This window comes from Dipodomys merriami, unplaced genomic scaffold (assembly GCF_024711535.1).
Source record: "Dipodomys merriami isolate MVZ:Mamm:240054 unplaced genomic scaffold, mDipMer1.0.p SCAF_13, whole genome shotgun sequence".
Taxonomy (NCBI): Eukaryota; Metazoa; Chordata; class Mammalia; order Rodentia; family Heteromyidae; genus Dipodomys; species Dipodomys merriami.
The window spans coordinates 842,027-858,058 of NW_027202604.1; the positions used below are offsets into that span (position 1 = coordinate 842,027).

The 16,032-nt window shown below is 47.3% G+C and overlaps 1 protein-coding gene across 4 annotated transcripts in view; it reads right to left on the reverse strand.

The window, feature by feature from the left end:
* Positions 1-16,032, reverse strand: part of Arhgef3 (Rho guanine nucleotide exchange factor 3) — a 359,337-nt gene that overhangs the window by 266,174 nt on the left and 77,131 nt on the right. Inside the window, exon 1 of one of the 4 annotated variants that reach the window (XM_070018473.1) lies at positions 4,510-4,552. The exons of the other annotated variants lie outside the window; for them this stretch is intronic. Within the exon in view, the coding sequence (XP_069874574.1) occupies positions 4,510-4,511 (2 nt within the window). The 5' untranslated portion in view covers positions 4,512-4,552. Of the gene's footprint in view, positions 1-4,509; positions 4,553-16,032 lie in introns of those variants that run through there. 4 annotated transcript variants of the gene reach the window in all.

A 16,032-nucleotide genomic window follows, 5' to 3' on the forward strand; every position in this document is an offset into this window, starting at 1 on the left:
CTGTTTATTTAAACACTATTTTATAGTGTGTGTGTGTGTGTGTGTGTGTGTGTGTGTGTGTGTATGCATACTAGTACTGGTCTTGAACTCAGGACCTTGCACTCTGGTTTAGCTTTTGGGCTCAAGGCTGGCACCTGCCACTTAAGTCATACCCCCACCCACTTCTCCCTTCTTGATGGTTAACCAGAGATAAGAAGTTCATGGATTTTTTCTTTTTTTGGGGGGGGGGGGTCCGGTCATGGGGCCTGAACTCTGGGCCTGGGCGCTGTCCCTCAGCTCTTCAGCTCAAGGCTAGTGCTCTACTACCTGAGCCACAGCACCACTTCCGGCTTTTTTCTTTTTGCTTATGTGGTGTTGAGGAATCGAACCCAGGGCCTCTGGCATGCAAGGCAAGCGCTCTACCACTGAGCCACCTTCCCAGCCCTCATGGACTTTTTCTGATTGGACTGACATCAAATCTCAATCTTCAGATCTCAGCCTCCCCTGTAGCTAAGGTTTGTTAAAGGGTGAGCCATCAGCATCCAGCTGCTTAATACATATTAGCTCAATAAGTTCTCAGAGAAATTTCAGGAGTAAGTACTTTTAGCACTCACTTTTCTGATTTAAAAAAAAAAAAACAAGATACATAGAGGTTAAGTATTTTGTTCAAAATCACACAGCTAGGGGCTGCGAAGGTGGCTCAGTGGTAGAGCTCTTGCCTTGCATGCCTGAGGCCCTGGGTTTGATTCCTCAGCACCACATAAGCATAAAAAAAAAAAAGCTGGAGGTGGCGCTGTGGCTCAAGTGGTAGAGCACTAGCCTTGAGCTGAAGAGCTGAGGGACAGCGCCCAGGCCCAGAGTTCAGGCCCCATGACCGGACCCAAAAAAACAAACAAACAAACAAAATCACACAGCTAGCAGTTGTCAAAGGCAGCATGAGATTCAGGCAGTGTGGCTCAACTACACAAAAGAAAGAGATAAGAAACGACTACAGAAGCAGCAGGGGAAGAAAGGAGATGCAAAGTCAGGAGCTCACAAGGTTTCAGGTCCAGAGCCAGCGTGACTCGGTTGGCTTCTCTTTCTACAAAGTGCAGCTGGAGCTGGACACAGGTGGATCCTGCCTTAATCCCAAATACTCATGAGGCTGAGATCTGAGGATCACAGCTGGAAGCCAGGCCAGGCAGGAAAGTCCACGAGACTCTCATCTCTAGGTAAGCACCAAAGAAGCCAGAAATGAAGCAGTGGTTCAAGTGGAAGTACACTAGTCTTGAGCAAAAAAAAAAAAAAAGGTTCAGGAACAGCACCTAGGCCCTGAGATCACACCCCCCCCAACACACACACACACACACACACACACACACACACACACACACACACACACACACACACACATAATGGAAGTTTTAAGAATAGTAAACTCTTCTTCACTGATTTTTCTACATCTGCAAATACAAATGCATACAAGGTGGGTATGACGTCATGCACAGGTGATCCAGCTATTGATGGCAGAGAGTGAGGATTACCTGAGCCAGAAGTTTGAGGAAGCCTGGGCTATATAGGAGGACCCTGTCTCAAAAAAAATGATTTTTTTCTTCTGGTGCTGGTCCTGGGGTTTGAACTCAGGGCCTAGGTAGTGTCCTTGAGCTTCTTTTGCTCAAGGCACTCTACCAGTTGAGCCACAGCACCACTTCTGGCCTTTTCTGAATAGTGTATTGGAGCTAAGAATCTCACAGACTTTACTTGCCCGGGCTGGCTTCAAACCGTGATCCTCAGATCACAGCCTCCTAAGCAGCTAGGATTACAGGCGTGAACTACCAGTGCCCAGCTTTAAAAAAGAAAAGAAAAGAAAAGCTTATTGTAGAGGTAAGGTACATATTGTAGAGGTAAGTTACATAAGTCAGGTAATGAGTATATTTCTTTTTGAGCAGTATCACCCCCTCCCTCCTTTTTCCCAGTTTTTTTTTTCTTCCAACCCCTCCTCACATCAAAAATCTTAAAAAGCCAGGTATCAGTGGCTCATACCTGTAATCCTAGCTACTCAGGAGGCTGAGATCTGAGGATCTCAGTTCAAAGCCAGTGTGGGCAGGAAACTCCTTAAGACTCATTTCCAGGCTGGGAAGGTGGCTCAGTGGTAGAACGCTTGCCTTGCATGCATGAGGCCCTGGGTTCAATTCCTCAGCACCACATTAAAAAAAAAAAAAGCTGGAAGTGGTGCTGTGGCTCAAGTGGTAGAGCGCTAGCCTTGAGCTGAAGAGCTGAGGGACAGAGCCCAGGCCCAGAGTTCAGGCCCCACGACCAGGCCGCCCCCCCCCCCCCAAAAAAAAGACTCTTATTTCCAATTACCTCCAATAAACTACCAGAAAACCGGAAGTGGTGCTGTGGCTCAAGTGGTAGAGCGCTTGCCTTGAGCTGAAGAGCTGAGGGACAGCACCCAGGCCCAGAGTTCAAATTCCATGACCGACACACACACACACACACACACACACACACACACACACACACACACACACACAATTTTAAAGCCCATGAGAAGTAGTACGTTTTTCTATGCATATTTTCACTAAAAGTGCCATTTCAGCCAGACTAGGCTCAAAAGTCTGTGAGACTCTTATCCCCAATTAACTACCAAAATGCCAGAAGTGGAGCTGTGGCTCAAGTAGTAGAGCATTAGCCTTAAGCACAAAAGCTCAAGGACAAGCCGGGCACCAGTGGCTCTTGCCTGTAATCCTAGCTACTTAGGACGCTGAGATCTGAGGATTTCGGCTCAAAGCCAGCCCAGGCAGGAAAGTCTGTGAGACTCCTATCTCCAATAAACTACCAGAAAACCAGAAGTGGCACTGTAGCTCAAGTGGGAGAGAGCTAGCCTTGAGCTGAAGAGCTGAGGGACAGTGCCCAGGCCCAGAGTTCAAGCCCACAACTGACAAAAAAAAAAAAAAAAAAAAAAAAAAGCTCAAGGACAGTGCTCAGGCCCTGAGTTCAAGCCCCTGAACAGACACACAACACACACACACACACACACACACACACACACACACACACACACACAACCAACTAGTAGGCCTCGAATTCAACCCTTAGTACAACAAAAAGAAGAAAAAAGATAGAAAGAAAAGAAAAGAACGAGAACTTCATATCCAGGTGCCATCTTCTCCCAGTTCCTATAGGCACTCATGAGGATTTTTGTCTGGAGAGAAAAGCCTTCATATTTTATTCAGTACTACAATGATCAGAAGCTAATAAATCAGTAGGTAGGCGTCCCAACACCTCCAAAACTTACAATACTAGAAATGAGTCCTCAGGAATGAGCATTTCTTAATATGTGTTATGTTGATTCTAACAGCTGAAAACACCAAAACTTCTTCAGTGAGCCAGCATCACTTACAATGGTTTATTGACTCTGATACAGGACCTCCCACAGTCTCCAAGGTAATTAGAAGCTCCATAAATGCTGATTTTGGCAGCAACCAGGGCCACACATAAAAACATGTTTATTCCCAAACTGTCAGTGAAAACCAGGGGTGGGTTGGGGCAGGTTGGTGGGCTGGGGCAGGGCGGGCAGGAATGCAGGTGGAGGAGCCGGAGAGAATGCCAGGGGCACAAAAGAGCTGAGATGATTTTAGTGCTGGGAAACATGCAAGCTCCCTGCCCCTCAATTCTGGATGACCCTAAGCCAGATGACAGAAAGGGAGTGGGGAGTATGAGGCATTTCTGAGTCAGAAAATGCTGATAATAGTACTATTTGAGCTGGTCCTTTCGTTCAGATTAATTCCTAGACCTTCAGTGACCTTGTGGCGTAAGTAAGGGCTGTGGAAAAGGAGGCTGTAAAGCCAGTACTATGGCTCAGGCCTGTAATCCCAGCTACTCAGGAGGCTGAGATCTGAGGATCTCAGTTAAAAGCCAGCCCAGGCAGTGAAGTCTGTGAGACTCTTATCTCCAATTAGCCACCAAAAAGTGGAGCTGTGGCTCGAGTGGTAGAACACCAGCCTTGAGGGAAAAAAAGCTCAGGGACAGCACTCAGGCTCACTTTGAATCCCAGTTCTGGCACAATAAACAAACAAACAGGAAGGGGAGGGGAGAGGTGGGTAAAGGAGGAGGGGGAGGTCAAGAGAGGAAGCTGGGGTACTGGTATTGACTGGGAATACCTCGTGGCTATGAAAGGGCAGGGCCAGGCAGGATCCGAGCCTCCAAGCTCTACAGAGTTGCAAAGGATATTTCTGGCCAGGTAATCCACAAGAGCCCCAAACCGGGAACTGGGAGAGATGGACTGTTATTCAGCTATGCACTGCTCTCCAAACATTTCTATTAACACTTTTCACTGAAAAACACAGAATAATCCAAGTGCAACCCTCTGGGGCACCTTATCATCTTCCTGCTATCAGCTGGTCCCCACAGAGAGCAGGTCAGAGCTTGCATCAGTGTTGCCATGGTGATAGCCATAGCAACCTCCCTTTGTTGTCCAGCCAGAGATGCTCACCTCAGCCCAGCTCTGATTTAGGGACGCGGCCCTCACAAACGTATGCCTTTACCTACATTCAACGTGCTCAAGATTTTCCAAGGTTGGGGGCTCCTCAGCTCACTGGATGCAGCTGGATCAGACCTACACATGTTCAGGCTGAGAGAACTGTGGGTGCTGTCAGAAAGGGCTGTGCTCTCCAGTGCAGCAACTGAGTTACCAGGGAAACCGAGAACTCTCCTGTCTAGAGCACAGGGAGGCCCAAGTAAAGCAGACTGCACACAGTCAAGCACAGAGAGATGAAAGTCGTTATGGGGCCCCCAAGTTCATTACCTGCCAGCAGACCACATGTCAGGGTGGTTGTTTTTGGAGGGTGGGTGGAATGGGGAATAGGATCTCACTATTTTGCCCAGGCTAGTCTTGAATTCCAGATTCAAAAAATCTTCCCATCTCAGCATCGGGATTATCTGAGCCTACGATGCACGGGGTAGTTGATAAGGTTTAAAAAAGTTTATCAAGGGAAGTGGCGCTGTAGCTCAAGTGGTAGAGCGCTCACCTTGAGCTGAAGAGCTAAGGGACAACACCCAGGCCCAGAGTTCAAGCCCCACGACCGACAAAAAAAAAAAAAAAAAAAAGTTTATCAAGCCAGTGCCAGTGGCTCTCGCCTGTAATCCTAACTACTAAGAAGGCTAGGCTCTGAAGATCACACTGTCAAAGCTAGTTCAGGCAGAAAAGTCCTTGAGATTCTTATCTCCAATTCACTACCAAAAAGCCGGAAGTAAAGCTGTGACTCAAGTGGTAGAGGGCCAGTCTTGAGCAAAAAAGCTACAGCCCCAAATTCAAGCCCCAGTCCCAGCACCAAAAAGGGAAAAAACAAAACAGACTGTCTGAAAACTAAGGAAAGCCAAAGGAGCGGGAGTATGGCTCATGTGGTAGAGCACTTGCCTACACAGAACCCTAACTTCAAGCCCCAGTACCATCCCTTTTTTTCCCCAAAAAACGTAAGTACGAAATGATTTAGTGAACTAACTTACGGGCTCAAAGAGAAAGCTAAAACAATATAGAGGGTGCTAAAACTTATTCCCTTTTTGTATACTTTTAAATGGACGAAAAGACTATTTTCTGAAGCTCATTTTTAGCTGCCGACACAATCCACAACCAAAAAATATTCTCCCACCTCACCCCCGCCTACTTTCCTAAATTTTGAAACATCAAGGGCCATAAGGGAAAGGATACTATGTTGGATTTGTTTGTCTCAGAATGGACTGGGGAGGAAGGAAAAGAAAACGGGAGGCAGACGGCCTTGGAAACTGGAATGCGATCCTTCCAGACTCCTTGGTGGCCCCCCCATGGCCCATCCCCCAGGTCACCCTCCAAATCCTGGAAATCCAAAACGTTCTGGGAAGAACAGTGATTTTTTTTTCAGCTCTGGCCTAGGAGAACTTCCAAAGAAAAACAAAGAAGCATAAGGTAACTTCACAGGAATACGTGATTTTCCATTAAAATAGCCTCACGTTTTAGCCAGCAACACTCCTCCTACCTGGCCTGTCTAGGAGGCCACTAGACAGCACCGCCACCATGGTGGCTGGGCCTCTGGCCACCTGCCCCAGCACAGGACGCTGCCATCTTGGCTGGGTCCAATTGTGTTCCACAGACAGGCAGGTGGGCAGCGTAAGTCAAAACACAGAAACTGCGGTTCCAAGATGAGACACGGTGCAGGGGTCTCACGTGAGCAGGGAGCTAGAGTTGGAGGACTGCCCTCCCCAAAAAGGACCAAGCTCAAGGCACACATTCTTTTTTTTGCCATTTAACTAAGCAGTTTATGAATCCATGTCACCCTTTTGAACATTCTCACCCATCCCTCCCATCCCCACCCCTTTTCCTCCCTCTTCTTAATTTTGTAGGATATACATTGGATTTTTTTGTTTGATTGTTTTGTTTTGTTTTTTGTCGGTCATGGGGTTGAACTCTGGGCTTGGGTGCTATCCCTCAGCTCTTCAGCTCAAGGCAAGCGCTCTACCACTTGAGCCACAGCACCACTTCAGGTATTCTAGTGGTTAACTGGAGATAAGAGTCTCACGGACTTTCCTGCCCAGGCTGGCTTTGAACCATGATCCTCAGATCTCAGCCTCCTGAGTAGCTAGGATTACAGGCCTGAGCCACCAGTAACCGGATATACATTGGATTTTTTTTTTTTTTTTGTCTGTCGTGGGGCTTGAACTCTGGGCCTGGGCGCTGTCCCTCAGCTCTTCAGCTCAAGGCGAGCGCTCTACCACTTGAGCTACAGCGCCACTTCCTATACATTGGATTTTTAACTGCATTTTCCCCCTCTCCTCTTCATTCATCTATCCCTTGCCCCTTGGCTGGTTAACAGTTTGTCCCAGGGTGCTAGAGTCTAACAGGAATGGGCATGAGTCACCAGCATGCATACACACATACACACACACACACATACACACACACACACACACACACACACACACACACACACACACACACACACACACACACACAGTGTCCAGTAGCCTAGGGATCTCAGCAACTGATCAAGAAGTGCAGTGAGTCCTAGCCTGGCGTTTCAAGATAGAGAGTTAGGCATTCTCTCTGTTCTCACCTGAAAGGTTTCCCCAGGGCCCTTAGCCTGAATTCCCAGTTGGATATAAATGCCTGTTATCCTATTCCTGCTCTCCAGCCACACCCACCCACTCCCTCCACACTCCCCCTCTTCTCCTAACACCACTCCCATACACTGTCACAAGCACCAAGGCACCTGAGCCACAGCTCCTCCCTGACACCCCTGACCCACAGCCCTGGCACCTCCCACCGCACCTGTCCCAACCCATTGCCTCACCATCTCTGCCTGCTACATAACAGCTCTGGGGGCACCGAAGCCAGTGAGCCTCTGGGAGACTCCAGGCTCAGCTCCAGGGTACAGTACCAGGGCCTGGAGCCCTGCAGTAGAGAGAGGGAAGGGAGGGAAAGATACCTTTCCACCACTGCCTAGGTTTCCAAGCCCCAGAGTCCATATCTGTAAAATGACCTAGGATTAACCTGGGGCAGATAATGACCCTATGTTATTTCTTCTTTGGAAACTTTATCTTCTTTCTTTCTTTCTTTCTGTCTTTCTTTCTTTCTTTCTTTCTTTCGTTGGTCATGGGGCTTGAACTCTGGGCCTGGGCACTGTCCCTCAGCATTTCAGCTCAAGGTTAGTGTTCTGTCACTTGAGCCACAGCACCATTTCCAGTTTTCTCGTTGTTAACTGGAGGTAAGAGTCTCCTGGACTTTCCTGCCTCGGCTGACTTTGAACCTCGATCCTCAGCTCTCAGCCTCCTGGTAGCTAGGATTACAGGCATGAGCTACCAGCACCCAGCTATCTTATTTAAGTTGCTTAAAATACAGTGTTGAGCTGGGAATTGGTGGCTCATGTTTGTAATCCTAGCTACACAGGGGACTGAAATCTGAGGATCAAGTGTCCACGCTAGATGCAGATGTGACCTCAGGGAGGAAGGAGGTGACTTCTTCCAGGTGTGCCAGTTACCTAGGTGACCCAGGTACTGGGCGGAGACTTAGCCAAGAGGAGGGGAGGGTCTAGCTCTGCCTTTCCAGGGTTCCCTTACAGCCTCAATGCCTCAGTACTACATAAATGAAAATTAAATAAATTTACTGTAATTACAAAGAAATAATAACAGCACGGGCAAAAGGAGACTGAATTTTTCCAGGGCTGAGGGCTGCATCCAAGAAAACAAAGCCAGAGGAAAAGTCTGCATGGAAGATGATGGCAGAGTGCCCTCTGCTGGCCAGATCAGAAAGAGCAGCTGAGGAGCCCATCTACTGCAGGAAGCTGGTCTCAGAAACCCTGGAGGGTGGGGGTTGCCTTTGCAAAACCTACATTCTCAACCTTTAATATATATATAATACATATATTATATATATTATATATATATATTATATATATATATATATAATATATATATAATATATATATATATATATAATACATATATTATATATATTATAAAGATGAGGTGCAGAGGGTTACAGTTACATCAGTCAAGTAATAAGTACATTTCATTTGGGACCATGTCACCTGTTAACCTCATTCTCTCCCAGTATTTCCCTCCCGTCCCCATCCACAAGTTATAGCTCATTTTCATCACAGTGTCTAGTGAGTACCACTGCTGCATTTGTTCACCCTTTGTCCCTCTATTTCTGTGTCCCCTTTACTCCCAAAGACAGATGAACAAGCAAGACAAAAAGAAAACAAAAACAAAGAAAAAAACCTCTTGTTTCCATTTCCTGGAGTTCATTTCAATAAATATTATTCATAGATCAGAGGCCCACAGGCCTTTGTGTTCCTCTCCTAAGAATATCCTCCTTTGGCCTCTGTGTGTGAATGCCTAAAGTACTGGATAATTTACTCCATCCCAGTGTATTTTAGATCTAGCTTCTGCATATTAGAGAAAACATGCACTGTTCGTCTCTTTGACCTTGGCCCAACCTTTTTTTTTTTTTAAGTCCAGGGGAAAAAAAGGCTATATTATCTGAAAAAAAGAGCTGAAAGACAAAGTCAAAATATTTCATTCTGCTCCTTGTGTATAGTTTTCTTCCTGGTGCCCTTGAATGGATGTGACATGAGTTCCACACTAGAGAATCTGAGCAGCCTGGGGCTCTCCACATGACTTGCAGGTGGTGTTGAGCACAGATTACACCTGTAATCCTAGCTCCTTATGAGTAGAAGGTGGGAGATCCTAATTCAAGGACTGCCTAGACATAAAAGTTGGCAAGACTCCGTCTCAACCAACAAACAACTGGGTGCAGTGGCACATGGCTGTTAAGTCAGGTAGAAGGGAGGCATAATGGCTGGATGCAGTGGCAAGTGCTCGTCAACCCCAGAGACAGGGGGAATGCACAAGCTAGAGAAATGTACCAGCCATAAAGTGAGACCTGGCCCAGGAGCTGGAGGTGAATCTCAAGTATTACAGCACCTACCTAGCAAGTGCCTAGTCCTGAGCTCAATCCCAGTACTGCCAAAAAAGAACAGAAGAGAATGGCAGGGATGGGGCTGGGAAGGTGGCTCAGTGGTAGAGCACTTGCCTTGCATGCTCAAGGCCCTGGGTTCGATTCCTCAGCACCACATAAGAAAAAAACTGGAAGTGGAGCTGTGGCTCAAGTGGTAGAGCGCTAGCCTTGAGCTGAAGAGCTGAGGGACAGCGCCCAGGCCCAGAGTTCAGGCCCCACGACTGGACCCCCCCCCCAAAAAAAAATAAGAAAAAAGAGAATGGCGGGGGGGGAGGAGAAGAACCACATCTTAACAGGATGTCTTCTGATCTTCATATACAGTCACCCTGAACCAAACCTGCTGCTACTTCCTTCCCCCAAACCCCAAAATGTCTAGGCCAGGAACAATGCCATCCTGTTGAGCAAGTCAGTTCTGGGTAAGACCCAGGCCATTCTGGATGGCCTGTTCTGGAATCTTCTAACCCTCACCTCACCTCAAGACCAAAATTCAGCCTGCCTGCGTCTGAATGACTGCTCCCTGTATCAGGGTCCTTGAAGACCCTGCATACTCCCTGGGGACAATCTTGGCCCCCTTGGTGAGCCTTGAACCTCTTGCCTGTGCCCAGCCAATCCACTGGGCCCCAAGCCCATGTATCATTCCACAGTTCATGAACCTACTGTAAAGGTCTCTTTCCTTTTCTGGAGACCACTGGAGCTGTCACTTACTGAAGAGACCCTGCCAGAAACTTCTCAGGGTCCATATGAGCCTGCTAAGAAGCGCAGACAGTCTTCTCTCCAGTCTTCTTTCTGGACAGAGGCAGGAGTTGAGTAAGATCCTGGGCTGCCCAACTCCCTGTCTTCCTCACCGTCTGCCTCAGACAGGCCTTTGCCCACAGCCTCCCTCTTCTTCCTTCCGATATGGTCTGCAGTGTTCTCCCCCTCACCACTGTGGTTAATCAGACCATGGAACTGCAGAGAGGGAAAAGCAGTGGTGGGGAGGGCTTCCTGAGTTCTGTGGACAGAGTCCATGGAAGGAAAACTAGATGGATGGAGGAGGGAAACAGAGCCAGTACACCTGCCAAGGCCAGATGTACTGCAGACCAAAATGGACAAGGGAAGGAGTCCTACAAGAGATTGCCCTGGGGTACAAACAAAAATCCCTTGTCAGGCCAGTGCTTCACTGCTTGTACCACGCCCCAGCCCTTTTCACTTTTGAGTTCTTTTTCTGATGGGGTCTCAGGCTTTCTACCTGAGGCTTCAGCCCCTGAGCCTTCTATCCCATCTCCCTGGTAGTTGCTACTACTGAAGTGATCCACCATACCTGGCCCCTTGACAACATTTTTGAGGGACAGGGGAGTATAGGATAGGACCCATTTCATGGTTGGCCAGCTGACTTCAAATCCAACTGCAAACAAAGGTCCCAGTGTGGAATACTGTGGGCTAGGGTATTTGCTGATTCCACTCGCTCTTCACACACCGGGTCCTGAGGGCTGAGGGGGTCGGTAATGTGCTAAGGGTCTGGCGGGATCTTGCAATGGAGCCTCAGTTCGTTCGCAAAGCAAATCTGCTCCTGACCATCTGCTCGGGGAGAGACTGCCCAGCAGGGGAGGGGCGGCGCAGGGGCTGAGCAGACCTGGAGACTGCGCCCTCCTGTGGGCGTCCTCAGAAATAACAGCTCCTTCTCTTCCCTCCCTTTGCAACCCTCATCCCGAAAACCCAGTAAGACAACTGCTTCCCACTGCGGGAGTCTCCGCTGTCTCTTCGCTCCCTGACCCCTGAGTGGGTAACTGCTCCTCCACGTGCTCTGCACACAGCCAGCTTGGCCCCAAATCCTTTGGCAGGATGCGGGAGGTCCGCTCTTCTCTTTTTTTCTTTTTTTAACCTCAAGGTCTGGCACTGTCCTTGAGTTTCTTTTGTTCAAGGCTAACATTGCACCACTTGAGCCACAGCTCCACTTCTGACTTTTCTGGTGCTTAAGGAGATAAGAGTCTCACAGACTCTCCTTCCCCGGCTGGCCTTGAACCTCGATGCTCAGATCTCAACCTCCTGAGTAGCTAGTATTACTAAGGCATGAGCCACTGGCACCCAACTGGAAATTCCACTACTTTTTTTTTTTTTTTTGCCGATTGTGGGGCTTGAACTCTGGGCCTGGGTGCTGTCCCTCAGTTCTTCAGCTCAAGGCTAGTGCTCTACCACTTGAGCCACAGCACCACTTCCAGCCTTTTCTGCTTATGTGGTGCTGAGGAATTGAACCTTGCCTCATGCATGTGAGGCAAGCACTCTACCACTGAGCCACCTTCCCAGGCCTCCATTACTTTTTTTAAAAAAAGTTTTATAATTGTTTTTGTAAAGGTGATGTACAGAGGGATTGCAGTTACATAAGTCAGGTAAAAAGTAGAAATTCCACTTCTGAACAGAAGGCTTTTCCTAGAACTCTGGTCACCTCTGTAAGCAAAGGTCCCTTCTTAACATTCATACAATAAAAACAGTATGAACTCTTCCTGTGGGCAGGTACTATACTGGACATTCAGGACATAATGCCAACTGACAAACTAGCCAGCAAGGTGTGGTAGTACATGCCTGTAATCTGAGGCACCACAAATCAGAGCCAGTTCAGGCAAAAAGTCAACAAGACCCTATCAACAACAAGCTGGGTATGGTAGTGAACACCTATAAGAGCACCTCAGTCTAAGTCTGCTGGGGCAAAAAGTAAGACTCTATTTGAAAAATAATGAAGGTAAGAAGGACTGGAGGCATGGTTTCACTGGTAGAGTACCTGTCTAGCAAACACAAGGCCCTGAATTCAAATCCTAGTACTGAAAAAAAAAAACTATCATCTCAAAGCCTACAGTGTTATTTTCCTATAGAACATTTTCATAGGCAACTTTGAAATCTTATCCCCACCTTCCCTTCTCCACAACTATGTATGTGTACATATTTGTACATACACCATATATAAATATACATACATGGTATAGTGCATGTATGTGTGTACGAATCTTCCTAGATTGGGGGAGCGCTGTGCCTGGGTGCTGTCCCTTAGCTTTTGTTCAAGGCTAGCACTCTACCACTTGGAGCCACAGCTCCACTTAAAACAGCTCCACTGTTTTCTGATGATTAATTGGAGATGAATCGCACAGACTTTCCTGCCCAAGCTGGCTTTGTGCCGTGATCCTCTGATCTCAGCCTCCTGAATAGCCAGGATTTCTGGCATGAGCAACCAGCGCCCAGTGTTTGGCCACCTTTCTATGCTAATATTAGCTCTACCTTATTTTTTCCCACAAATGGCTTCCTTGTGTTCCTTCATAAGTATGCAATAAAAGAATGAGAAAGGGTTAGGAATGTGGCTTAGTGGTAGAGTGTTTGCCTAGCATGCCCTGGGTTCAATTCCTCAGTACCACACACACACACACACACACACACACACACACACACACACACACACACACACACACACACACCCTGTGGTTCCAGTGGTAGAGTGCTAGCCTTGAGCAAAAGAGAAGTTTAGGGATAGTCCCAAGCCCTAAGTTCAAGCCTCAGGACTAGCAAAAAAAAAGAGCAAGAATAAACAAATATTTACAATACTCTGTATGTGTGTGTGCACGCGTGCACGTACGCATGCAAGCGCATATGAGCATACTAGTACTGGGGCTTAAACTCAGGGCCTGGGTACTGTTACTGATTTTTTGGGGGGTGGGTGGGTGGTCATGGGGCTTGAACTCAGGGCCTGGGTGCTGTCTCTGAGCTCTTGTGCTCAAGGCTAGTACTCTCCCACTTTGAACCACTACTCTACTTGCTGTTTTCTGGTGACTAATTGGAGATCAAAGTCTCACAGATTTTCCTGCTTGGGCTGGCTTTGAACCATGATCTGTGGATCTCAGCCTCCTGAGTAGCTAGGATTACAGGCGTAAGCCAGCGCCTAGTTTCCTAGACACCTTTAGAATTAGATTCTCATCCTCACTCTGCTGGCTCTCACTACTAAGTTAAATAGTCAGATTACATACGTATGCATTCAAGAGCCAGAGCAAAGTGAACCTGAAAAGAGATCTTTAAAATGTAAAATAAGGTTGGAAGAAATGTGTTCCAGACAGAGGTAAGAGCATGCACAAAGGTCCTGAGCTGGGAGGTATGGCGTGCTGGATAGGTCCATGCGCTGCATCTGCAACTGTGCCAACATCATGATCTGACTGTTAAGCAGCTGCCAGAGCTGTGTGCTAGCTGGCCTCACACATTCAGGGGAAAGTGTGTTCAATGAACTTCTCTGGGAATCAAAGAAGAGGCCAGATAAAGCCCAGCTGGCAAAGTCCTAATTCCTGAGAACGGGCCTCTTTACTGGACTCACCAGAAACTGCCTGATGAAGCAGCTCAGTGTCAGGTTCTCTGCTGCCTCCTCGGCAGGCTGTGTCCTGGCCCAGCCTCACAGCCTGCTTGTCTACCTGGCCAATACAGCATCAAGAGAGCTTGTCATCAAGAAAGAGGTTAGCAGGACACTAACTTCCTCCAACAATGTTCCAGTCCCCACTCTGCCCATATTCTCTCTCTGCCTAACTCCACTCCTGAAGATCTGAAAGCAGCTTTCTGCACCTTCCCTGAGTGAGGAGCATTTGGCTCTAGGGGCAAAGAAGAGATGCCAGTCAGAGGGTTCACTTCACCTTGGGTCAGTTGCTGAACTTTCTTGAGCCTTGGTTTCTGCACCTGCAATATTCATATCTCATGAAAAGGCTCAGCAGTCATAGTTAAAAGAACATTATAAGCCAGGCATCAGTGTTCATGCCTATAATCCTGGCTACTCAGGAAGCAGAGATATGAGGATCATGGCTAGAAGCAAGCCCAAGTAGGAATGTCTGAGATGCTTATCTCCAATTAATCACCAAAATGGTAGAAGTAGAGCTGTGTGAAATGGTAGAATGCCAGCCTTGAAAAAAAAAAAAAAGTTCAGGCCCTGAGAATACTATCCCCCAAATAATATTGTGAAACAATATTAAAGTGTTTTTGGTTCATAGTTGTGATGATTATCAGATATGTTCTTAAAAATCTCACAAAGCAGTTGGTTTGGGTGGCAGAGCACCTGCCTAGCAAGTGTGAAGCCCTGGATTCAATCCCAAATACTACAAAAAGGAGGAGGAAGAGGAGGAGGAGGAGGAAGAGGAGGAGAAGAAGGAGGAGGAGGAGGAGGAGGAGGAGGAGGAAGAGGAGGAGGAGGAGAAGGTGGTGGAGGAAAAGAAACGAAAAGAAAAGAAAAACATTTTTCTGGGTGCCAGTGGCTCACGCATGTAATCCTAGCTACTTAAGCTGAGATCTAAAGATCACAGTTCAAAACAAGCCTAAGCAAACATATCAGAGATACTTTTATCTCCAATTAACCAGCAAAAAGCTGGAAAGAGATTTGGTTAAGTAGTAGAGCACCAGCTCTAAGTGAAAAAGACAAGGTATCACATGCTATTCGGGGAGGTAGAAGTAGGAGCATTGAGGTCCATGGCCATCCTGGGCAAAAACACATCTAACAAATAAGTAAAGTGAAAACAGGTAGAGGTACTCAAATAGCAGAGCACCTGCCTCGCCAGTATGATGCCTTTGTTCAAGCTCAAGAACTTCCAGAAAAATACAAAACAAAACAAAAAAAACATAGGCTTTGGTAAAAATACAACTTCATCCAATGAATCCTTGTGGTTAGACTCAAAGTGCTCAGAAGCCACCAGGGGGCAAAAGAGAATCATTTAAGCCACTTGTACCTCAACGTGAGATGCCAATAGAAAGAAATACCATCTGGTGTGGAAGCTAAAATTGGACTCTTAAAAGATTTTGGGTTTTTTGTTATTGTTATTGTTTTTGTTTTCTTAATGAAAACTGCAGAACAGGGCTAAGAATTCTGAAGGCTCTTTTAAGTCCAGGCTTCAAGGACCTTTGGTTTACAAGGAAACAGGTAGCACACAGGTGGCCATCAAGCCTTAAGTCAGGAAGCTGCCAAGTGGTCACAGAGACAGCAGGAGTCAAGGCCCAAGAAGATGGGGGGAGGGGTACAAAGCCCTCTACACACAGCTCTGAGCTAGCTACCTCATCCTTACTGTGCCTAAGCCCCACCTTGCAGACCTAGAAACTGGGCTGGTCAATTAAGGAAGAGTTAGAACCTAGCACATGCCTGTAATCCTCGCTACTCAGGAGGCTGTGATCTGAGGATTGTGTTTCGAGGCCTGCCAAAACAGGTAAGCCTGTGAGATTCTTCTCTCCAATTAACCACAAAAAATCCAGAAGCAGAGCTGTGGCTCAAGTGACAGAAAACCAGCCTTGAGTGAAAGTGCTCAAGGGAAAGTGCTCAAGGCTGAGCACTGGCTGAGTTCAAACCCCAGTAAAGGCAACAAAATAAATAATAAATAGTCTGGATGAGCAGTGTGGCCACCTACCTTAGCCCACTGTGGAAGTCCTGCAGGGAGCCTTCCTCCCTCCCCATCTGCTCTGCTTCTCCCCCTTGCCCCAGGAGCCCTGTGGCAGTTTCTATGCACACAGCCTCAACAAGAAGTCATCAGAGCTCAAATACGAGCCTCCTTTCCTCACACCTAAGTCTCTTTTCAGTCTTGGCAGGTGCTTTGCTCTGAGTGTTC